The 25,414-nt window shown below is 40.0% G+C and overlaps 1 protein-coding gene across 1 annotated transcript in view; it reads right to left on the bottom strand.

Annotated features, from left to right (window-relative positions):
* Positions 1-25,414, bottom strand: part of Ubxn2b (UBX domain protein 2B) — a 44,180-nt gene that overhangs the window by 5,327 nt on the left and 13,439 nt on the right. Inside the window, exon 6 of the mRNA XM_036178259.1 lies at positions 4,365-4,502. Coding sequence (XP_036034152.1) covers positions 4,365-4,502 — 138 coding nt within the window. The remainder of the gene's footprint in view (positions 1-4,364; positions 4,503-25,414) is intronic.

Genomic DNA, 25,414 nt, shown 5'->3' with positions numbered 1-25,414 from the left:
GCTATTTTTGCTTATATAATCAGAACTGAACTGTTACTTTAAAACATTGGCAATACTATTTAAAAAATATTTGACTTAGGTAGATATTGCTTTGCAAAAGAGAAACAGCTCCAAGTTATTAGTGAGAAATGAATTCATTTCTCACATTAATTCACACTGGAGCTTACTAGACAAAACACTTTACCATTTGATCTTGTTTACTAGTGACCTGATTGGTTTAATAGTTTCTAATATCATCAGGATGATCAGACATAAACTAGAAGTTATTGTGAAAAAAGAACTCTTTCAAGAGCAAAACCAATTTCACCAAATCTGAAAATCTAACAATTCCTTAGCATCTTAAGGGAGTTTTACATCTTTGTTTATAGATCTCTTAAATACTAAGATTTCAGAACCTCGTGTATTACTTTATAAAGCTCCTGCTATGAGCACTAGGCTTCCATGCAAACTTTCCCCCAAACTTAAGTTATATGGCAAGACAGTAAACTGATCTTTACTGCCAACACTCCCACTGCTTCCAAATTTATAACCAATCTGCGAAAATATGATAAAAATACACAAAAGGGAAAACAGTAAAATACTAGACACTGAAGGACTTACTCAAGTTCTACGCTAAAATCTTAAGCAGTTGCATTGTCAAGCTAGGGCACGGGAGAGGGATGAAGATCAGATGAAGAGGTGCCGGAAGACAGGACGGTCTTTCTCCTCACCAGGATCCATGCACACACAATCAACAGCACCACACCCTCATCTCCCTCACTTGTCCCGTGACCCTGAGTCCGCCATCCCCACTGGCCTGAGTCCTTGTCTGCTGGGGGAGACCTGCTCTGTTGTACAGATTAACCCCATCAGGCACAAGAACACTTAGGTTTCTACACTACCTAAAGGCGTGACCTACTGGGCAACGACAAAGCTGACTTAGCTCTTTTCTATGACATAGAGCTACTGCATAAAGGTGTTTCCATCATCTAATATCTTCTAAGATGAACTCTGGGCTGGCAGGCAAGCTTCTTCCCAAACAAGAATGAAGTAAGAAGAGGAAGGGGACTCAGTAGAAAGCGCGTTGTAAGAAGCTTGAGTATAAAGATGTATTCCTTACAAACTGGAATGGGTGACTTTCAGAACAGGTGTGGCAGCCATATCAGTGGGACAGCTGAGTCAGGGGTGAACCAGAACCCTTTCACATGGTAAGTTCAGTACCAGTGAGCAGGCACTGTGGCTTACCGCTGAACTCAGTGCTCACTTCCGTTACTTTTCTTTGCTGCTGACAGCTCCCCACTCACCCTCCTCGAGGCAGTGTCTCACTCTGTAGCTCAGGTTGGCCTCGAACTGATCCTTCTGCTTCAGCTTCATGACTGCTGGACTACAGCAATGCACATCTGTGGTGGGTATTGTGTTCCCTGAAATATTGTGTGTTCCCCAAAATAAACATATCTGGGGTCAGAGAACAGACAGCCACTAGAACAAAGCCAAAAATGGTGGCTAGGAAATGGGTCAGAGCAAGCCCTAACAGAAGTTGGGCGGTGGTAGCACACGCCTTTAATCCCAGCATTTGGGAGGCAGAGCCAGGTGGATCTGAGTTCAAGGCTACTTTAGAAACAGCTAAGCATGGTGACCCACGCCTTTAATCCCAGAAACCCAACCTTTAACCCCAGGGAGTGGAGGCAGAAAGAGAAAGGTATATAAGGCGTGAGGGCCAGGAACTAAGGAGAAAAAAGCATGTAGTGAGTAAAGCATTCGGCTGGTTAAGCATTCAGGCTTTCGAGCACAGTTCAGCTGAGAGCCTTTGGGATGAGGACACAGAAGCTTGCAGTCTGAGGAAACAAGACCAGCTGAGGAACTGGAGAGGTGAGGAAACTGTGGCTTGTTCTGTGTCTCTGATCTTCCAGCAATCACCCCAATAACTGGCCTCAGGTTTGTTCTTATTAATAAGAACACTTTAAGATTCATGTTACACACATCAAACTTCCCCCTTAGTCAACCATTACACTACCGGGACAGTTTTTAAAAAAGATTGTTCTGTGTACAAGTATTTTGCTTACATTTATGTATATGCACTATGAGCAGGCCTGGTGCCTGTGCAGGCCAGGAAAGGCATCGGTTCTTTTGAATCTAGAGTTATAGATGGTTGTGCTCTGCCCCAAATGGGTACTGGGAACCAAACCAGGTCCTCTGTAAGAGCAGCACATACTCTTAATCACTGAGCCATCTCTGCAGCCCTCTATAGTGACATTTTCATATACTGTTTTTAAGATTAATTAAAATCAATTTATTTTTGAAGAGAGAAATTAAGATACAAAGAGACTTTTAAGAAGGCAGGAAGAAAGGATTTGAGCTGAGATTCCTTCAGACATCTGAAAGTAACATAAAAAATAATATTCATCAGCCAGAGAAATTCTTTGAAGCCAAAGCAAAGCAATGTGCTTAAGTATGTGATACAGGGATAGAATGAGGGCTGAGCAAGGAAGGGAGGGAGCATCTGGGATCAGACCTATGGGATCTAGGGGGCCCAGCACTGCCTGCTCCACAGGGATGACACTGTAAGCAGTCCCAGCTGCATGAGGCGGAAGATCCAGTGGCTGTAGAGAGCCAAGGGCTAACTGAGCAGGAGGACTAGCAGGCAACAGAAGGCAGGCCAGAGGGGCCGCTTGACATCAGACAAGAGCATCCACAAGACTAGGGATGAATTCGAAACCCATCTCAGATTCATTGACAGGTGACGGAGTGGCAATCAGTATCTTCTCAACTAAACAGCACACAAACACACCCAGAGATTATCTACTCAAGTTGTGCCATTTCTCACTATACAGTTCAAAAGCCCCTGGCAAATGTCACCTCTAGTCCTTCCTGCCAGCAAAAGGCTGACATTTTCTAGGTCTTTTTGTGCTCAAATCTAGCTCAATTCAAGCTATCCTACCATTTGTAAATGTATAGGGGTCAATCTTGACTTCCTTATTTCTATTTACTGGTGTATCACAAGAAAACTCAGCTAACTTCTGCCTGTACACCCTTTATAATTAGACTACTGCCTGTGGACAAAAATGGATTCTTTTCTTCTTTGTACTTGTGTTAAGCTCTTGGAAAATGAGAACTGTTAAGCTTCTATCTCAATGGTTTTCAGTTTCAGTTTTCTTCCTCCTTTTTTTTCCCTCCTAAGTTTTGGTGCCAGGGATCAAACTTAATACAGTTCTTAATGTAAATGTCTAACGTAAAATGTTATGAGCAATTCTTCACTTTAGAAAATGTAATATGTGATTAAATATGAGTTTATATATACTGAGTCATGTCACATTAACATGCTAGTATTAATTATCTGTATATTAAAACCGAACAAATGCCTTTTTCAATTTTAAGGCATGGTCAAGCTCTCAAAGTCAGGCTAGTAACAGAGTGAGTATACCACTGAGACTGGATACAGACTTGGTAGAAGGCAGAGGGTGACCTTGAAATTCTGCTCTTGCTGCCTCTGTCTCCTTAGTGCTGGGATTCCCGGTGTGGACCACCAGGCCAGGTTTGTAGTGCTGCAGACAGAACCTAAGGGCTGCTTACAGACCACAGAAAACTCCCAACTGAAGCACACTGTCCCTGCTGCAGATCTCAGTGTTTATTCATGGCAGACTCATGCACGAAAGCTGTGAATATAGCCGCTGCCTCCAATCAGCAACACTTAACAGTTTCTCTTTTGAAGCTGTGTGATTGGAAACAGAAATAAAAGAACATACACACAAAGAGCAGAAAACATATGGAACCAGAACAGGAGAACAAAGGGAGCTTGTAGGAGAGGGAGGAGGGCAGTGTGGGCAAGGGATATGTGCAAAGCATCATGCATTATACTCTTCCATGAAAACGGCCAAAACTGAACCAGAGAACTAGGCACAGTGGTCAAAAGCACACACCCCAGAGTGCGTGGGCTGGAATTGGTTCCAGTCATTCTCTAGCTCAATCATATCTTGGGCAAATTACTATTATTTCAAAACTGAGTAAAGATTTATTTTCACTTTTAATTATACAGATGTGTATCTGTGTGGCTAAGTGTGCATCTGTGCAGGTGCCCACGGATGTCTGGAACTGGAGTTACAAGTAGGTGCAAGCTGCACGGGATGGGTGTGGGCAACCAAACCCGGATCCTGTGCAAGAGCAGCGTCTGTTTAAAGAGCCGCTACCAAAGGAACTATTGAGTGCACAGAGGACTGACCTCTGGGTACTTGCTGCTAATATTACTATCCAAGTGGCACCCCTAATTCCAGTGGGAAGGTCTGTGTAGCTCATCTTTCAGTTTTCACTTCACAGGTCATCTTCATTCCTTATTCTTAAGAAATGTCATTTTGAGCAAAAAAGTGTTTTTCTCACTAGAGGAATTTTACCTGCCAAGTTTTTGCCCTTCACCACTAAAAGCCTTAAATCGCAGTCTGGGTTTTATATACTCTTGGTCTTGATGATCCTCCATATCCAGGTTCACTTGGCTGCCATGGACCAGTCGCTGAAGCTCCAGGGGAATCTCTCTTAAAAGGAGGGAGAGAAGGTTTCAGTTAAGATTGTTAAAAAGTACACTACTCCACTGAGGTGACTATAATTAAATCATGACCTACATACTAATAAAAATTTCCATGGTGATTTTGGAATCCACATAGATTATTCTTTCTTCAAGTTACCTCACACTTTTTTAAGTCTGATACTTTACTTTAAATGTATGAGTGTTTTGTCTCTATGTCTGTCTATGTACCATGTGCATGCCTGGTACCCTTGGAGGATAAATATGGCCCTGTAACTGGAGTTACAGATGGTTGTAAAGCACCATGTGAATGCTGGTCGCCTCAAAGAGCAGCCAGTGTTGAGCCATCTCATCTAGCTAGTCACACTGTTCTTTAGTGATTCGTAACATAGAAATGTTTTGGATGTCACAATGACCTTTGAGTATATTTAGAAAGTCAACTTATAAGACAGCAATTGATATTTAAATTGTCACAAGATAATTTTTATATGAGTTAAAGTTAATTCAAATACTTTTGTTTGTTTCTTGAAGTAGGGTCTCACATTGTGGCTCAGGCTAGGCTAGAATGTAGTATATAGATCAGGCTAGTTGCGAATTCACAGCAATCCTCCTGCTTTAGACTCTCAAGTACTGGGAGTCTGCACGTGTTTATTTCTAATAATAAATCAGAAGTGTAGACCGATGCCAAGGTGTTTCAGTGTCAGATAACTGGTGACACTCCATGTTTTAGCATGAGGGGTGGGGCTGTGAGACATGGCCATGGCGGAGTTATCTTTTTTAAATGAAAAATTGCTTTAGGTCACAGAAGAACAGGTGAGTGACCTGGCTGCCAGCTGAACTGCCCCACTCCCTAGATTCTGTTCCCAAAGACCCATCCCACACCCTCCCAGCTCATTGCCTTTCCCACTTCCAACCCCAGTAGACTCCCTCTGCTTATGCACAGGCCACACCCAGTCAGAATAACAGAAACCCCCGGTTGCAACAAAAGCCAAGCTAGCCACCAGAAGGTCAGTCCCCAACTTTGCCAGAGACTCTCTACTAGATCAGAGGTCACGCCAGCCACAAGAAATCCAGGCCATAAAGACCAGAAGACCAAAGAGAAACAGAATACAAGAGAAGGAAGAGAATCTCAGGCACAGAAAATACGATAGAATAGATCAATCAGTTGAAGAAAATGTTATATCTAAAAAACTAATGCCAAACATCCAGGAAATCTGAGACACTATGAAAAGACCAAACCTGAGAATAATAGGAATAGAAAGAGAAGAATCCCAGCCTGAACACCCAGAAGATATACTTAACAAAATCATAGAAGAAAATTTTCCTAACATAAAGAAGGACATGCTTATAAATGTACAAGAAGCATACAAATAGATTTGATTAGAAAAAAAGTCCCCTTGCCACATAATAATCAAAACACTAAACATACAGAATACAGAATATTAAAAGCTGCAAAGGAAAAAGACCAAGTAACAAATAGACTTAGTAGAATTATACCAGACTTCTCAATGGAGACTCTAAAATCCAGAAGGGCCTGAACAGATGCCCAGCAGACTCTAAGACACCATGGATGCCAGCCCAGACTATAGCCAGTAAAACTTTCAATCACTATAGATGGAGAAACCACGATATTTCACGACAAAGCCAAATTTAAACAATATCTATCCACAAATCCATCCCTACAGAAGATACTAGAAGGAAAACTCCAACCCAAGGAAGTTAATTACAACTACAAACACACAGGCAATAAATAATCTCACTTCAGTAAAATCCCAAAACACAAGCACAACACAACTATTACTACCATCACCAACAATTTCAAAGCAAAATTAATCAAAGAAGATGGAGAATATTTTATACTCATCAAAGGAAAAATCCAACAAGATGATGCTTCAATTCTTAATATCTATGTCCCAAATACAAGTCACTCATATTTGTAAAAGAATTATTACTAAACCTTAAAACACACTGAACCTCACACATTTCATAGGAGACATCAATACCCCACTCTCACTAATGGACAGGATATCCAGAGAGAAACTGTTAAAGAAATAATGGAGCCAACAGACTTATGATTCAAATGGACCAAACAAATAGCTGCAGAACATTTCACACAAACACAAAAGAATATACCTTCTCAGCACTTCATGGAACATTCTCCAAAATGTATTTCATACTCGGTCACAAAACAAATCTCAAAAGATACAAGAAAATTGAAATAACCCCCTGTATTCTAGCAGGACACTAAGGATTAAAGCTGGATATCAACAACAACAGAAAACCTACAGACACAAAGAAACTGAAAAACTCCCTACTGAGCAACTATTGTGTCAAGGGAGAATTAAAGAAAGACATGAAAGACTTCCTAGAATTCAATGAAAATGAATGCAAAACATACCCAAACTTATGGGACAAAATGAAAGTGGCGCTAAGAGGAAAGTTCATATCACTAACTGCCTTCACAAAGAGATTGTAGAGATCTCATACTAGCAACCTAAACAGCACACCTGAAAGCTCTAGAACAAAAAGAAGTGGACACACTCAAGAGGAGTAGACAACAGGAAATAATCAAACACAAGGCTGAAATTAATAAAATAGAAACAAAGAGAACAAAACAAAGAATCAATGAAACAGATTCAATGAAACAAAGAGTTGGTTCTTAGAGAAAATCAACATGATAGACAAACCCTTATCCAAACTAACTAAAAGACAAAGAGAGAGCATCCAAACTAACAAAATCAGAAATGAAAAGGGAGCCATAACAACAGACACTGAGGAAATGCAAAGAATCATCAGATCATACTTCAAAAACCCGTACTCCACAAAATTGGAAAATCTAAAAGAAATAACAATGTTCTCAATAGATACCACTTACCAAAGTTAAATCAAGATTGGATAAACAATTTAAATAGACCTACAGCCCCTAAGGAAATAGAAGTAGTCATTACAAGTCTCCTGACCAAAAAAGGCCCAGGGCCAAATAGTTTTAGCACAGAATTCTACCAGACTTCTAAAGAAGAGCTAATATTCCTCAAATTATTACCCAAAATCGAAACAAAAGGAACATGGCCAAATTCATTTTATGAGACCACAGTCACCCTGATACCCAAGCCACTCAAAGATTCAACAAAGAAAGAGAATTACAGACCAATTTTCCTCATGAATATTGATGCAAAAATACTCAATAAAATACGCATAAACACAATCCAAGAACACATCAAAAAGATCATTCACCATGACCAAAAATCTGTCACTATATCCCATCATATAAATAAGATGCAGGGATGATTCAACATATGAAAATCTGTCAATGTAATCTACCATATAAACAAGATGCAGGGATGGTTCAACATATAAAAATCTGCCAATGTAATCCATCATAAAAACAAGATGCAGAGATGGTTCAAAATATGAAAATCTGTCAATGTAATCCATCATATAAACATGATAAAAGTCTTAGAGAGATTAGGGATACAAGGGACATACCTAAACATTAAAAAAGGCAATTTACAGCAAGCCTGTAGCCAACATCAAATTAAATGGAAACTCAAAACAATTCCACTAAAATCAGGAACAAGACAAGGTTTGTCCACTCTCTCAATATATATTCAATATAGTATTTGAAGGTGTAGCTAGAGCAATAAGACAACTAAAGGAGATCAAGGAGATAAAAATTGGAATGGAGTAAGTCAAAGTATTACTATTTGTAGATGATACCTATGGATATCTGATTGTTTATAAAGAAGCCATATGTAACAGAAAAAAGACAGCATCTTCAACAAAGGGTGCTGGTCTAACTGGATGTCAGCATTGTGTGCACTGGCACAGGAGACAACTTCCTGAACAGAACACCAATAGGCAAGGCACTAAGATCAACAACTGATAAATGGACTTCATGAAACTGAAAAGTTTCTGTAAGGCAAAGGACACCATCAATTGAACAAAAAGGCAGCCTACAGAATGGAAGGAGATTTTCACCAACTCCATATCTGACAGAGGGATGATCTCCAAAGTATATAAAGAATTCAAGAAACTAGACATGAACTAAATAATCCAATTAAAAATGGGGTACAGATCTAAACAGAATTCTCAATGGATGAAACCCAAATAGCCAACACTTAACATCCTTAGCCATCAGAGAAATGTAAATCAAAACGACTAAGATTATCTTACACCTGTCAGGATAGCTAAGATAAAAAACCTAAGTGACAGCTCATAGCGTTGAGGATCTGGAGCAAGCACTCGCCCCCACTGCTGATAGAGTGTAAACTTGCACATCCACTTTGGGGATCAAATGGTGGTTTCTTAGAAAACAGGGAATTGAGCTACCTCAAGACTCAGCCATACAACTCCTGGGCACATACCCAAAAGACACTCCATCCTATCACAAGGGCACTTGCTCATCTGTGTTCATAGCAGCTTTTCTCATAATTGCCAGAAACTGCAAACAGCAGAATGTTTTAGATGTTCCCAACCGAAGAATGAATAAAGAAACTTTACTCATGTGGTACATTTACACAGTGGAGTATTACTCATCTGTTACAAACAATGACATTATGAAATTTGCAGGCAAATGGATGGAACTGAATGACAAACATGGTATGTACTTACTTATAAGTGGATATTAGCTGTAAGGATAACCATGCTATAATCCATACACAGAGAGGCTAAGTAACAAGGAGAGCTCAAGAGGGAATGCAAGGATCTCCCTGAGAAGGAGAAATAGAACAGATTTTGCTGGTGGACTGGGGACCAGTGGGAGTTTAGAGCAGGAGGATGAACTGTGGAGAGGGGAGACTGGGAGAAATGAGTGGAATTGGGGAAAATTTCGGCAGTGAGATAATGGAAACCCCATGCAATCTGCAAGAGTAGCCCTAGCAAAGACTCTTAGTAATGGGTGACATGGAGCCTGAACCAGCTATCTTCTGCAACCAGGCAAGGCCTCAAGTGGTGGGACTGAGACACCAACCCAGCCACAAAAACCTTCAATCTACAGCTTGTCCTGCTTGCAGAGTATACTGGGATCAGAGCCTAGCAGAATTGCCATGAAACAGACCATGAGACATCATCCAGCAACTGAATGGGGGCAGATACAAAGTCCTACAGCTAACATTAGGCACAGTCCGGGGAGTCCTTTGGAGGAGGGGAAGGAAGGATAGCAGGAACCAGAGGCATGAGGGACACCAAGAGAACATGGGCCACAGAATCAACTGACCAGGATTCATGGTGCCTCACTGAGCTCAGGGAGCCTATATGGGTCTGATCTAGTTCCCCTGCATATATGTTATGGCTGAGTAGTTTGTATCACTGTAAGACTACTAACAGTGGGAGCAGGGGCAGTTGCTGACTCTTTTGCCTAATTATGGGACCCTTTTCCTCCTACTGGGTTGCCTTGTCCAGTCTTGTTGTGATGGTAAGTGCCTGGTCTTATTGTGGCATATTATGCCATGTTGGTTGATGTCCCTGGGAGGCCTGCTATTTTCTGAGGAGAGACTGTGGGGGCATGGATCTGGGGAGGAGGGGAGGTGGGGGAGGAGACTAGGGGGAGGGAAGAGACGGGAAACTGTGGTTGGGATGTAATACATAAGAGAATAGTAAAAAAAATGTTTTAGGTTAGTATAGAAAGTAACAGATTTCACTATGGCATCTGCATACATACATGTCTGGTATTCTGTTCTTACTGGGTTCTGTGCCTTCCTGTCCTCCATGCCCTTCTCTTTACTGGAGATAGACGGCCTCCCTTCTACTTTCATTTCACATGTACTGATTAATCTTCCTTTCTACCGACTTTAAGATCTCTTCTTCCCTTCTCATGAACCCCTTTCTAGTTCATGATCTATGTACATATATATATAAAATCTTAAATCTCCATTATGCATATGAGAGAAAACAGATGGTATTTGAGCCTGGCTGGTATTGCCTAACATTATTTCCAGTTAAGAGAATTGCTTTATGCATATTCATCACATTTTCTGAATCCATTCATTTGCTGATGAACATCTAGGCTGGTCCAATCTCTGAGCTACTGTGAGCAGTGCTTTATAAACACAGATGTAAATATCTCCATGGTATGTAGTAGGTAGCCATTCCAGCCTTGGCCTGGAAGCTCCAACCCCCATTGAGGCTTCGGTAATGGTCACACCTACAAGGTGGGGCTGAGAGAGGACATTGAAGACTCAGGATCCAAAGAAGAGGGATCTCTTGGTGCCCGGACCCTGGACGCTGGAGATAGACCAAGCAGATTTCTCCAGAGAACACCACCAGACTGCGCCATACCTTTGCCAGACCCTACAACCTACCTATCCCTTCATTTATAAGTTACACCACAAAATAAACCTCCCTTTGAACTACGTGGAGTGGCCTTAATAATTTCACCAATATCTGGTGCTCACATGGGGCAAATTCCAAAGGCCTGGGCGGCTCCCTCCCTCAGCCTCCTCCCCTGGCTGGCGGGTACCTAAACCCTCTTGCAAAGTTCCATATAACCAGAGAACTCTTACACGGTTCCATTCCCGAAAAAGGGAGCAGCTAGTCTGGTCTCAGTTCCCTAGCTTAGACCCCAGACCAGCGAAAACCGCTGTGAGTGAGGTATTCCCCCTCCTCCCTGAATGCTGGCTCCCTGCCATCTTGGCTCCTGCCTTCAGCTACCACCAGCCAAGGTCGCCAGCATGCCCTGCTTTGGAGCTATACCAATGCCTCCTGCTGGCTGAAAAGTGCTACTGCACCCCCCAAAACCACAGAAAGGTAAGCTTATTTCAAGTAAAAATACTTGATAATTTTACACCTTAAAACTGACTAACAAATTTTGAGTAATTCTTGTAATATGGCTGACAACATCACCTCACAAGAATTTAAAAACCTCTTTGCCTGTATGATGAATGACATTTTCCTGGAAATATACGACCTCCCTAAGGCATATCTGGCCTGTACCATTTTAGCATTCATCATAATAATTCACACAGTGTTCAAACACTGGTTTAATAATAAGAACAAAGATGAGTCATTATTGGGACTGATACAGGCTTTAAAAGAGGATTTACAGGCTTTAAAAAAGAGCAATGAAGGCTTACAGAAACAGATTCTCTCTCTCTGGAATCTGTTAACCAGGATTTACATAAAAAGATTCTTTCTCTGGAATCTGCTAATCAGGATTTACAAAACAGGCTTTTACCCAAAATTGGTTTTATTGATAATAAATGTGAACATTTAATGGACAGAACACTAACTCTCCAGACACTACATAAGGAAGAAAGATTATCATTAATTGATAAGATAAGGTCCATGGAATCTTGTGTTTCTGAAGAACATAAAAACTTCCATGATTCCATGAGAAATCTGGAGTCCCTTACAAGAGAGGAGGTTCACTCCCTAGAACAGACCCTAGGTGCTCGTTTACAAGCCCTGGAAGAAACTCTTAGTAAACATGACAAGGGACCTAATAAGCAGAAGGGCAAGACCATACAGGTTGTAACACCTCCAAATGGCTCTCATACAATGGCTTATCCTGTTATCATCCATGAGAAGCAAGTAGATGACACACACCCTGAGCCATATACCACACATACATTGCAACCAATTTCAACAAGGAACTTTAAAAATATAAAGGAAACAGTAGTTACATAAGGGATACACTCCATGTATGTAAGACAGATGTTAAATTCATATGCTACCTCACATAGAATCATTCTAGATGACTGGAATCAGTTAACTTCAGCTGTTCTAGAATATAGCCAGCAGTTACAGTGGAAAAGCTGGTTGAGAAAAGAGGCTAGAAATTTAGAACAACAAGGTAAACTCAGAGGTTTTGAGATCTCCCAAGATCAAATACATGGTGAGGGATGTTGCACTGACAGGAATGTACAAGCCACTTATGATGAACATATAATATCCCTATGCCGTACAGCAGCTCTAAATGCTTGGGAAAAAATTCCAGAACCTGGAAAAGCAACTGAGGTATACACAAAGATATTTCAGGGACCGCACGAACCCTTCACTGACTTTTTACAAAGGCTGAACACAGCTATAACAAAAACTGTGCCAGATAAAGAATTAAGAAAAGTATTAACTGAGTCCTTGGCATTCGACAATGCTAATGCAGAATGCAAAAGAATACTTACACTATTAAAGATCAGATAATCTCCTTTGGAAAGATGGATTCAGTATACTAATGGTGTTGAGTCTCTTAACTACAGTAATGAGGCTTGGATAGGAGAGACAAATCCCAGAGGTGAAAGAAGGCCCCGTGGTACCAAATGTTTTAAATGTGGTACACCAGGTCATATAAGTAAAAACTGTTCATGGGGTACTCCTAGAAGTAATACTCCTTCTAGGAATAGCCTAAACAGGAGACCCCAACAACCTCCTGGATTATGTAGAAGATATGGCAAAGGCTGATATTGGACCAGGGAGTGCAGATCAAAGATAGATATACAAACACAACCCTTTACTGGTGGGAAATGCCTCAGGGGGCCTCTTGCAGGCCCCCAAATCAAACAACATTCCCGGCCACTGTGGAAGAAATTTCTTTCCAGGACAACTGAATAAACCAATGACTAATGTAAAAACCAATACTGCAATGGAAGATAAAATAGCTCTGAGAGATGAATCATTATTTACAAAGAACACAAGAAAACAAATATATTGGCAGACTTCCATAAATGAACAAAGACCGAAGCATAAAATTCGAATTAATGGCCCGGGTCTGGAGGGCCTGGTAGACACAGGAGCAGATGTGACTATAATTACACCAAAATCATGGTATCCGAATAGGCCTCTCCAAGAGGCAGATGTGAACCACCACTGGGTCCCACCCCTGGGCACCATCCTGAGAGGACCTGCCCAACTTGGCCCCAGTTTCTGGCCAATCTGCGGGCCCTGTGGGAAGGCTCCCCTTTTCCAAGACTGCAGGCAGACCCTGCAGTCTCCACACCCTGCCCCCACAACCATTTGCCTGAGACCCCAGGCACTTCCTGAAACTCAGAGACCAGCCCCCAGCTCCCGTCCACCCCGGAACTCCCATCTGGACCAGAGAGAACCTCCAGTGGACACTAAGAGACCATGGATGCCAGCCTAAACTAATATACCCAGCAAAACTTTCAATCATCATAGATGGAGTGAACAAGACCTTCCAAGACAAAACCAAATTTAAACAATACTTATCCACAAACCCAGCCTTACAGAAAGCACTAGAAGGAAAATTCCAACCTAAGGAAGGCAGATACACCCATGAAAACAGGCAATAGACAACACCACAGCAGTAAACCCCAAAGAAGAGAAATACACACACACTACCACCAAAAAATAAAAATAACAACAGGAACGAACAATCACTGGTCATTAATATCCCTTAATATCAATGGACTTAATTCACCTATAAAAAGACACAGACTAACAGAATGGATACGAAAACAGGACCCATCTTACTGCTGCATACAAGAAACACACCTCAAATTCAAAGACAGACACCTCCTAGGAATAAAAGGCTGGGAAAAGACTTTCCAATCAAATGGCCTTAAGAAGCAAGCTGGTATAGCCATCTTAATATCCAGCCAAGTTGGACTTCAACTAAAATCAATCAAAAGAGATGATGAAGGACATTACAAACTCATTGCAGGAAAGATCCACCAAGATAGAGTCTCAATTCTGAACATTTATGCCCCAAACAAAAGGGAACCCACATATGAAAAAGAAACATTACTAAAGCTTAAATCACATATAAAACCCCACACATTAATAGTGGGAGACTTCAACACCCCACTTTCACCTCTGGACAGATGGACCAAATTGAAACTTAACAGGGACATAATGGTCTTAACTGATGTTATGACTCAAATGGACTTAATTGATATCTACAGAACATTCCACCCGAACAAAAAAGAATATACCTTCTCCTCAGCACCCCATGGAACCTTCTCTAAAATCGACCACATACTTGGCTACAAAGCAAATCTCAACAGATACAAAACAATTGTATTCTATTGGACCACCATGGTTTAAAGTTAGATTTCAATAACAAAAAAAAACTACAGAAATCCTACAATCTCATGAAAACTGAATAATGCTCAAGTGAATCACCAAAGGGTTAAGGAGAAAATAAAGAAAGAAATTAAAGACTTCCTAGAGATCAATGAAAATGAATATACAACATACCCAAACTTATGGGACACTATGAAAGCAGTGCTAAGAGGGAAATTCATAGCACTAAATGCCCACATAAAGAAGCTGGAGAAATCTCACGCTAGTGACTTGACAGCACACCTGAAAGCCCTTGAACAGGAAGAAACAAAGTCTCCCAGGAGGAACAGACGCCAGGATATTATCAAATTGAGAGCTGAAATCAATAAAATAGAAATAAAGAGAATACAAAAGATTAATGAAACAAAGAGTTGGTTCTTTGAGAAGATCAACAAGATAGACAAGGCCTTATCCAAACTAACCAAAAGACAGAAAGAGAGCATCCAAATTAACAAAATCAGAAATGAAAAGGGGGACATAACAACAGACAATGAGGAAATCCAGAGAATCATCTACTCTACAAAACTGGAGAATCTAAAAGAAATGGATAATTTTCTGGAAAGGTACCACATACCTAAGTTAAATCAAGACCAGATAAACCATTTAAATAGTCCAATAACCCCTAAGGAAATAGAATTAGTCATTAAAAGTTTCCCAACCAAAAAAAGCCCAGGACCGGATGGTTTCGCTGCAGAATTCTACCAGATCTTCAAAGAAGACTTAATATCAATAGTCTTTAAATTGTTCCACACAATAGAAGCAGAAGGAATATTACCCATCTCCTTCTATGAGGCTACAATTACCCTGATTCCTAAACCAAACAAAGATGCAACAAAGAAAGAGAACTACAGACCAATCTCCCTCATGTACATTAATGCAAAAATAATCAATAAAATACTGGCAAAAAAACTCCAAGAACACATCAAAACAATTATCCACCATGATCAAGTAGGCTTCATCCCAGGGATGCAAGGGTGGTTCAACATACAAAAGTCCATCAATGTAAGACACCATATAAACAAACTCAAAGAAAAAAACCACATGATCATCTCACTAGATGCAGAAAAGGCATTTGACCAAATCCAACACCCCTTCATGATAAAGGTCTTGGAGCGATCAGGAATACAGGGAACGTCCCTTAACATAATAAAGGCAATTTACAGCAAGCCAACAGCCAACATCAAATTAAATGGAGAGAAACTCAAAGCAATACCACTAAAATCAGGAACAAGGCAAGGCTGTCCCCTCTCCCCCTACTTATTCAATATAGTACTTGAAGTTCTAGCCAGAGATATAAGACAACATAAAGAGATTAAGGGAATACAAATTGGAAAGGAAGAAGTCAAGCTCTCCCTATTTGGAGATGACATGTTAGTATACATGAGTGACCCCAAAAAGTCAACCAAGGAACTGATACAGCTAATAAAAACCTTCAGCAACATTGCAGGATACAAGATCAACTCAAAAAAATCAATAGCCCTACTATATACAGTAGACAAACAGGCTGAGAAGGAAATCAAAGATACATCACTCTTTACAATAGCCACAAATGATATAAAATACCTTGGGGTTACTCTAACTAAGCATGTGAAGGACCTATATGACAAGAACTTTAAGTCCCTGAAAAAAGAAATTGAAGATGTCAGAAAATGGAAAGATTTCCCATGCTCATGGATAGGCAGGATTAACATAGTAAAAATGGCGATCTTACCAAAAGCAATCTAGAGATTCAATGCAATCGCCATCAAATTACCAACACAATTCTTCACAGGCCTGGAAAGAATAATACTCAACTTCATATTGAAATACAAGAAAACAAGGACAGCCAAAAGAATCCTGTACAATAAAACAACATCTGGAGGCATCATGACCCCTGACCTCAAACTCTACTGTAGTGCTACCGTAATAAAAACAGCTTGGTACTGGCATAAAAACTGACATGTGGACCAATGGAATCAAATTGAAGACCCTGACATTAACCTGCACACCTATGAACATATAATTTTTGACAAAGATGCCAAAAATGTACAATGGAAAAAAGAAAGCATCTTTAACAAATGGCGCTGGCATAACTGGATTGGCACCAGAGATCACTTTCTAAATATAACACCAGTAGCACAGACACTGAGAGAAACAATCAATCAATGGGACCTGTTGAAACTGAGAAGCTTTTGAAGAGCAGAGGACACAGTCAACAAGACAAAGCAACAGCCTACAGAATGGGAAAAGGTCTTCACCAACCCCACTTCTGACAGAGGGCTGATATCCACAATATATAAACAACTCAAGAAATTAGACATCAAAATGCCCAACAGTCCAATTAAGAAATGGGCTATAGAAGTAAACAGAGAATTCTCAACAGAGGAAGTTCAAATGGCTGAAAGACATTTAAGGAATTGCTCAACATCCCTAATTATCTGGAAAATGCAAATCAAAACGACTCTGAGATACCGCCTTACACCTGTAAGAATTCCAAAGATCAAAAACACAGAAGACAGCTTATGCTGGAGAGGATGTGGATCAAGAGGAACTCTCCTCCACTGCGGGTGGGAATGCAACCTTGTACAGCCACTTTGGAAATCAATATGGCGTTTCTTTAGAGAATTGGGAATCCACCTCTCCCAAGACCCAGGTGTAGCACTCTTGGGCATATACTCAAGGAATGCTCATTCATACCACAGGGCATTTGCTCACCTATGTTCGTATCAGCTTTGTTTGTAATAGCCAGAACCTGGAAACAATCTAGATGCCTTTCAACTGAAGAATGGATAAAAAAAATGTGGTACATATACACAATGGAGTACTACTAAGCAGAGAAAAACAATGACATCATGAGGTTTGCAGGCAAATGGATGGATCTAGAAAAAAATCAACCTGAGTGAGGTAACCCAGACTCAGAAGGACAAACATGGTATGTACTCACTCATAGGAGGATACTAGATGTAAAACAAAGATGACTAGACTGCTACACAACTCCAGGGAGTCTTCCTAGAAAACAGGACCCTAGGAAAGACACAGGGATCATCCAATGACAGAGAAATGGATGAGATCTACATGAACAACCTGGACGACAGTGGGAGTAATGAAGGGCAAGGTTTGAGGGAAAGAAAGCTTAGGAGGGCAGGAGATCCCAGCTGGATCAAGAACAGAAAGGGAGAACAAGGAATAACAGACCATGATAAATGAAGACCACATGAGAACAGGAATAGGCAGAGTGCTCGAGAGGTCCCCAGAATGATGTATCCTCTGTAGACTGCTGGCAATGGTAGAGAGAAAGCTGATCTGACCTAGTCTGGTGATCAGATGGCTAAACACCCTAACAATCATGCTGGAACTCTCATCTAATAACTGATGGAAGTGGATGCAGAGATCCTCAGCCAGGCCCCAGGTGGAGCTCCAGGTGTCCCACTGTCGAGAAAGAGGAGGGACTGTAAGAGCATGATTTATTGAGACCAAGATTGCAAAAAGCACAGGGACAAATAGCCAAACGAATGGAAGCACATAAATTATGAAGCAATGGCTGTGGAGGCCCCAGCTGGATCATGCCCTCTGGGTAAATGAGACAATTGAATAGCTTGATCTGTTTGGGAGGCATGCAGGCTGTGGGACCAGGACCTGACCTTAGTGCATGAGCTGGCTGTTTGGAACCTTGGGCTTACACAGGGACACTTTGCTCAGCCTCGAAGGAGGGGACTGGACCTGCCTGTACTGAATCCACCAGGTTTAAATGAATCCCCAGAGGTGTCTTGGCCCTGGAGGACATGGGAATGGAGGGGATGGGCTGGAGGGAAGGTGGGGGCGGGGGTGGGAGGGGGGAGGACAGGGGAACCCATGGCTGATGTGTAAAATTAAAACACAAATATAATTTAAAAAAAAGAAAATACAAAAATAATTATAGCAAGATTTCACATCATCCATATGCAAACAAAATCTTACATTAATTAATGTACCTTAATTTATAAATCATTTGTCTAGATCGCTAATATACCATTGTACAATACAAAACTTTATATAGTGATGAATTACACTATGAGCATTTTACAAGTACCTTCAATCAGGGGTATTCCTGATGACATCTCCCCTACCTCTCACCAAATATTTTCTAGATGATGTGCTGTTTAGTTATGTCTAATCACAGCTGCGCAAATGAAGACAGCTTACGTTTGAGCCAGACCTAACAATTTTCAGCGAAGGATACAGCCATAAGAAAGATGGCAAATGGGTTTGTAAGGCTTTTTCCCTCTATAGTACTCTTTGGGAAATTCAGTGAGCAGATGAGTCCTACCCGAAGCATACAGTAAAGGGTTTAGGGTCCATCTCAGCCCCCAGTCACAGTGGTTCTCATGCTTACTAATTATGATTATGAAGCTTATCTCTGGAGAAGAAATAAAATGATTAAACATTAAAAAAAAAAAGTCTGGTAATTGGAGAATACTGACAGAGCTGAGAGCTATTAATAAAGTAATTCAGCTGATGGGCTCCCTACAGACTGGGATGCCCTTACCCTCTCTGGTACCCAAAGAATGGCCTATAACAGTTATTGACTTAAAAGACTGTTTCTTTACCATACCCTTACAAGAAAATGATAGAGAAAAATTTGCCTTCACAGTTCCTAATTATAACAATTCTCAGCCAGTCAAGAGATATCAATGGAAGGTCCTCCCACAGGGAATGTTAAACAGCCTTACCTTGTGCCAATATTTTGTGCAAAAACCATTGGAGATAATTCGTGTAAAGTTTCCACAATCCATAATTTATCACTATATGGATGATATCCTATTAGCTGATCCAAAGTTAGAGACATTAGAAAGCATGTTTGAAGAAGTAAAAGAAGTTTTGCCTCACTGGGGACTGCAAATTTCTCCGGAAAAAATACAAAGAGGAGATTCTATTAATTACTTAGGATATAATTATATAGGATATAAGATAGAGCTACAAATAATTAGACCCCAAAAGGTACAACTAAGGAGAGATTGATTGAAGACTCTTAATGATTTTCAAAAGTTGTTAGGAAGCATTTCCAACTTACTGGGTATCATGGGAATACCCAAAGATGGACTACAAAATTTGGCTAATACTCTAGAAGGGGACAAAGAATTAAATAGTCCAAGAGAATTAACAGCCGAAGCTGAGAAGGAATTGTCTTTAGTAGAAAAGACAATTCGAGAAGCACATGTGGATTGTGTGGATCCAGAACTTAAATGCATTCTTGTCATATTTCCCTCCAGACATTCCTCCACAGGTATTTTGATGCAGAGGGAAGATATATTGGAATGGATATTCCTACCATGCAAACCAAATGAGAAATTAAAGACTTACATAGAAAAGGTCTCTGATTTGATTCAAAAAGGTAAATTAAGACTTCACCAGTTGACAGGAATGGACCCAGCAGAAATTGTAGTAACTTTAACTAATGAGGAAATTTCATCACTATGGAAAGATAATGAATACTGGCAGAGAGCCTGCAGTAACTTTTTGGGAGAGATTAACAACCATTATCCCAAAAGCAAGAGAATAGAATTCATAAAGAAAACTGAATGGGTCCTTTCTCACATTGTATGACAAAAGCCAATTTCTGGAGTCCTCACATTCTATACTGATGCAAATAAATCAGGGAAAGCAGGATACAAATCAGGAGACTTAAGTGGTACAAAGTCCATACAGCTCTGTATAAAAGGCAGAACTATAAATGGTACTGATGGACTCCAAAGAACCCCTCAATATAGTCACTGACTCTCCATATGCAGAGAGAGTTGTTTTACATATTGAAACTGCTGAATTTATTCCTGATAATACAGAAATTAACTTCATTATTCATACAGTTGCAGGAAATCATCAGAAAAAGGGAACAGCCTATATATATATATGTAGTGGATAGCCAACCCAGCATTGGCCTGGAAGTTCCAACCCCCATTGAGGCTTCAGTAATGATCACGCCCACAAGGCGGGGCAGAGGAGGGAGCCGAAGACCGAGGATCAGGAGGAGGTCACTCTCTTGGTTCGGGGCTCTGGACGCTGGAGGTAGACCGAGCAGAGTTCTCCAGAGAACACCGCCGGACTGCGCTATACCTTTGCCAGACCCTACAACCTATCCCTTCATTTGAAAGTTACCCCACAAAATAAACCTCCCTTTTAACTACGTGGAGTGGCCTTAATAATTACACCTATATATATATATATATATATATATATATATATAACACATATTAGATCCCATACATGTCTGCCAGGACCTCTAGCATAAGTTAACGATGAGATTGATCAGTTACTAATAGGTAATGTGCTAGAAGCCTCAGAATTTCATAAGAAACACCATGTTGTAAATAGCAAAAGTTTGAAGAAGGAATTCTCCATTGCTTGGCAACAAGCTAAGGATATTGTGAAAAAATGTCCTACTTGTTCCTTCTATAACCAAACTCCATTACCTGCAGGGAGCAATCCAAAAGGTATACAAAGAGATGAAATTTGGCAGATGGATGTGTTTCATTTTGCAGAATTTGGAAGATTAAAGTATGTACACCATACCATTGACACCTATTCAGGATTTCAGTGGGCAACTCCTATGAGTTGCTGATTCTGTGATTCTGTGATTCCACACCTATTAGAAGTTATGGCCATCATGGGGATACCTGTACAAATTAAGACAGACATTGCCCCAGCATATGTCTCCAATAAAATGCGACAGTTCTTTGCTTATTACAATATAAAGCATGTTACAGGTGTACCACACAATCCCACAGGCCAAGTAGTCATAGAGCGATCCAACTGAACTTTAAAGGATATGCTAAATAAACAGCAACAGGTAACAAAGACTCCTAGAAATGGATGGCATAGTGCTTTATTAACCTTGAATTTTCTCAATGCTGATGAGAAAGGAACAACAGCTGCAGAGAGACACTGGACAACAGACAAAACTCCTGAGCTAAACCAACCCGTTTATTTCAAAGATGTGTTGACCTCAGAATGGGAACCTGGATATGTCCTACATTGGGTAAGGGGTTTTGCTTTTGTTTCCTCAGGATACCAACAAAATTAATAAAAATTCAATTCGAACAGGAGAAACCCCTTGATGAGTAGAAGTAAAAGATCATCCACCAATGTGACATCTCTTCAAGTTGTATTTAACAAAGGTTGGAGTAGGGTTCTATTTTTGTCTTTCCAGGATAATGGAAATACCCATCTTCCAGAAATCATAAGGCCTTGGATATCCAGATGTTTACAGTAGAAAGAAAAAATCTTGGCACATGCCTTTAATCCCAGCCCTCAGGAGGCAGAGGCAGGCAGATCTCTGTGAGTTCAAGGCCAGCCTGGTCTACAAAATTAGTTCCAGGAAAGGCGCAAAGCTACAGAGAAACCCTGTCTTGAAAAACCAAAAGAAATAATCTATTGGTACCAATCTACACAGGGTAAAATCTCACTGTCTAACATCTATATCTCTATCAATCTAGAATAGTTGTGGTTCCAATTCAATTATAATCATGCTGGCTTTGGAGATGGAATTGGCTCACTCCTTCTCTAAACCCAAGCATATTGATAAAAGAAAAGGTTGAGAGATTCTTCAGTCCCATATCAGAAGAGCCCTCTGATATGAGACGGAAGAAAACCAATAATAAGGGACCATTGTCTTCAAGATTCTAATTCTCTCCATGCTTACTCTTGATTTCTTGGAATCCTTTCTTACATGTCATGTCATCTTTAAATCCAAACCTTCCATTCTGATAAAAAATAAGTTTTTTCAATAGCAATCTCTGAGGTCTCCAGAAGGAAGATGGGTCCCCAACAACAACTCTACCCAATCCAGAATGATGCCATGGTAATCATCATCATCCTACACTTTTTGCCAGAATTTCAAACAATCTTACCCATTACTCTGAGACTTGCTACAGATAGTCTACAGTTAGTCTAACTGAGATTTAACTATCTGAGCTTTCTCACAATACCCAACAGAGATACCATTGCCCCCTAAACAGTAGGAAGCAATTCTAAGAAAACGACGCCTTTTTCCCTAAGATTTCATATTTCTTAGGGTTATGGATGATGGTTATAGGGTTGGGGGTGGAAGAAACTATTAAATTCAGTATTCTCCTTAAGGAAAGAAAATATGTCTCAAAAAAAAAGGGGGGGAAAAGAAGAAATGGAATGGATAGGTATAAGATATTATGGTAGACTATCGTATACATTAGTAAACAAATTTAGTAAAATAGCCTTAGATAATTTGCACTGTTGTGAATTCTTACATGTTGATACAAATATAAACTTTTTATATTCCTGTTTAAGATAATTTGTATATTGATACAAATACAGAACTATGTTTGTTATAATGTACACATATTTATACTCTTATTTGAAATATTTGTATATTGATACAAATGTAAATTTATGTCTGTCATACTGTATGTATGTTCTACTTCTGTTTAAGATATTCTGTATACTGATATATATTTAGATTATCATATTGCACTATACATTCCTACCTGTAAAAGATCTGTTGTGTATTGTCACAATTTTAAAGTCACTGTCCTTTTACTGTACATTTGCTTACAGACTATTTGCCTTGTTTACATGAAGCCTTAGTCCTTAGGTTGTTTAGGTAGATAAGGCTTATAGATTTATAGTCACCTATGCTTGTCATCTCTATAATTATGTTAGGTTATCCAGATTTATAGATACATAGGTCAGATGGACAGGTAATCTTCAAACACTTCATGGACCTAGAGAATATGGCATTTAAGTAACTTAGAATTCTGTTGATCTGAGACACAATTGCTCCTGGCAGCACCAATTTAATCCTGAGAGAATATTGGGCTTCTAAGATATTTCCATTTGGAAGTCTGTCTTCTTGACACAAAATGGCCTACTGGGCAAAGAACTGCCCTTGCTTCAACTGCTGACAGTACAAATGCTGTCTTTTCTGGACAAGCGGGACACAAGGAAAGCGACCACTGTACTCTGAAGACAAGGTAAGATGGTCTTTCAGAATTCCTGCTTCTGAAAATGGTCTGTCAGATACTCTAGGCCTGTAGCCAATTTGAAAGTACCAACGATGCTGGGAAACATTAGCTAACTGTCCAGGCTGCCAGCTGTCTCTGTCTACTCTTGCAAGACCCCCAAAAGTTGCTTGCGTCCTTCTCCCATTTCTCAGGTATTATTATATTCCTTCTCAGGTCTTTGATGAGGTTGAAGACTAGCAGTTACAGTTACAACTTAGTAGATATATATATATATCTTAGATAGAGTATATTAAGTATTAGACTCAGGTTCTTTAGGATAGGACACCTTTTGGAATGATCTTTGTAACATGCCACCTACCCATGCTCTAGACTTCCCTGAATTTTAGTATGTTTTTTGCTTGATATTGTTTGCAATTTTTTTAAATCTAAACATTCTAAATATAATACAATCCAAAAATATACTAATATTCTGATATTACATGTTGATAAATGATAATCAGAAAATCCTAAGCCTTTCTTTGTCTTCCATGTTTATGTCATTATGTTTGTTTGACAAGAACAGGAAACTTTGTATGGATATAGCAGTTACATGTTGTAGTAGGTAGCCATTCCAGCCTTGGCCTGGAAGTTCCAACCCCCATTGAGGCTTCAGTAACAGTCACACCTACAAGGTGGGGCTGAGAGGGGACGCTGAAGACCCAGGATCCAAAGGAGAGGGATCTCTCTCTTGGTGCCCGGACCCTGGACACTGGAGGTAGACGGAGCAAAGTTCTCCAGAGAACACCGCCAGACTGCGCCATACCTTTGCCAGACCCTACAACCTACCTATCCCTTTATTTGTAAGTTACACCACAAAATAAACCTCCCTTTTAACTACATGGAGTGGCCCTAATAATTTCACCAATAATGGTATGTTGCATTAAGAGTTCTTTAGGAAAATATCATATGTGCCATATGGGAGGTAGTTTTTCACCTTTAAAGAAACCTCTATACAGATTTCCTTGGTGGCTGCGGAGGTTTATGCTTCCACCAACAGTGAGTAAGGGTCCTCATTCTTCACATCTTTGCACTGCATGAAAAGGCTCTGTACTGCAAAGTGGTCTTATCTTATACAAGGGCTTGTCTCGGTACACAGACTCACCATCCCTGGCTGCAACCATTTGCTTTTAACTCCACCCTGGAGGGAGTCACAAACTGATAAAGGTATTTCTGATTATCAGGTAAGTGAGCACCACCATGATTCAGTGTCAATGGCAAAGGCTGTGGAATGTCTTCTACACTGAGGACAGTATCATAGTTATACAGAATCAGACAGAGCCAGAGATTTACGCAGGTAAAAACTTTCTTCTTTATGATATCTGGGCCTACTTCTGTCCTATAAACAAGCAAAAGTCACTAAGCACTTTTGGAGGTTTTCATATTTTTATTTTTTTGGAGATCACTCACATTTCCAAGAATGTACCTACCATTTAAACTACATTTTATTTTGTTTGGAACTTTACTAAGTCCTTGAATAAACTGTCTCTTATAGTAATTAAGCTGACAACTCCACACCCTTCATTATGGTAATTTTATACCTGTTTCAATCACATAGGAAGTGCTAGATTGATGAATTAGGCATATATAAATTAAATATAAACTTATATTAAAGAAATAATATAAATATCACTGATAGGCATTTTTAACTTATGAAAAATTACTTTCCTATATTTAATATATGTATGGTACAATATAACAAGTTTTAGAGAAGTGATGTGTATAAGTGGATTATACTACCTAACAGTTGTTCTCATGGGGCAATAAATACAGTATTACCAAGTATTTTCAGAAAGAGCTAATGGACCTTAGCTAGTTGGAACTTCTGATATTCTAAGGAGACTATGCTCATTATTTGTACCTGATGATATGCTGTGGCTCAGATTTTAAAGCCCACTGAATATCTCCCTTGTCCGAAAAT

This window comes from Onychomys torridus, chromosome 2 (assembly GCF_903995425.1).
Source record: "Onychomys torridus chromosome 2, mOncTor1.1, whole genome shotgun sequence".
NCBI lineage: Eukaryota > Metazoa > Chordata > Mammalia > Rodentia > Cricetidae > Onychomys > Onychomys torridus.
Note: the sequence above shows the minus strand (reverse complement) of the source record. Positions and strands in the feature narration are given on the sequence as shown.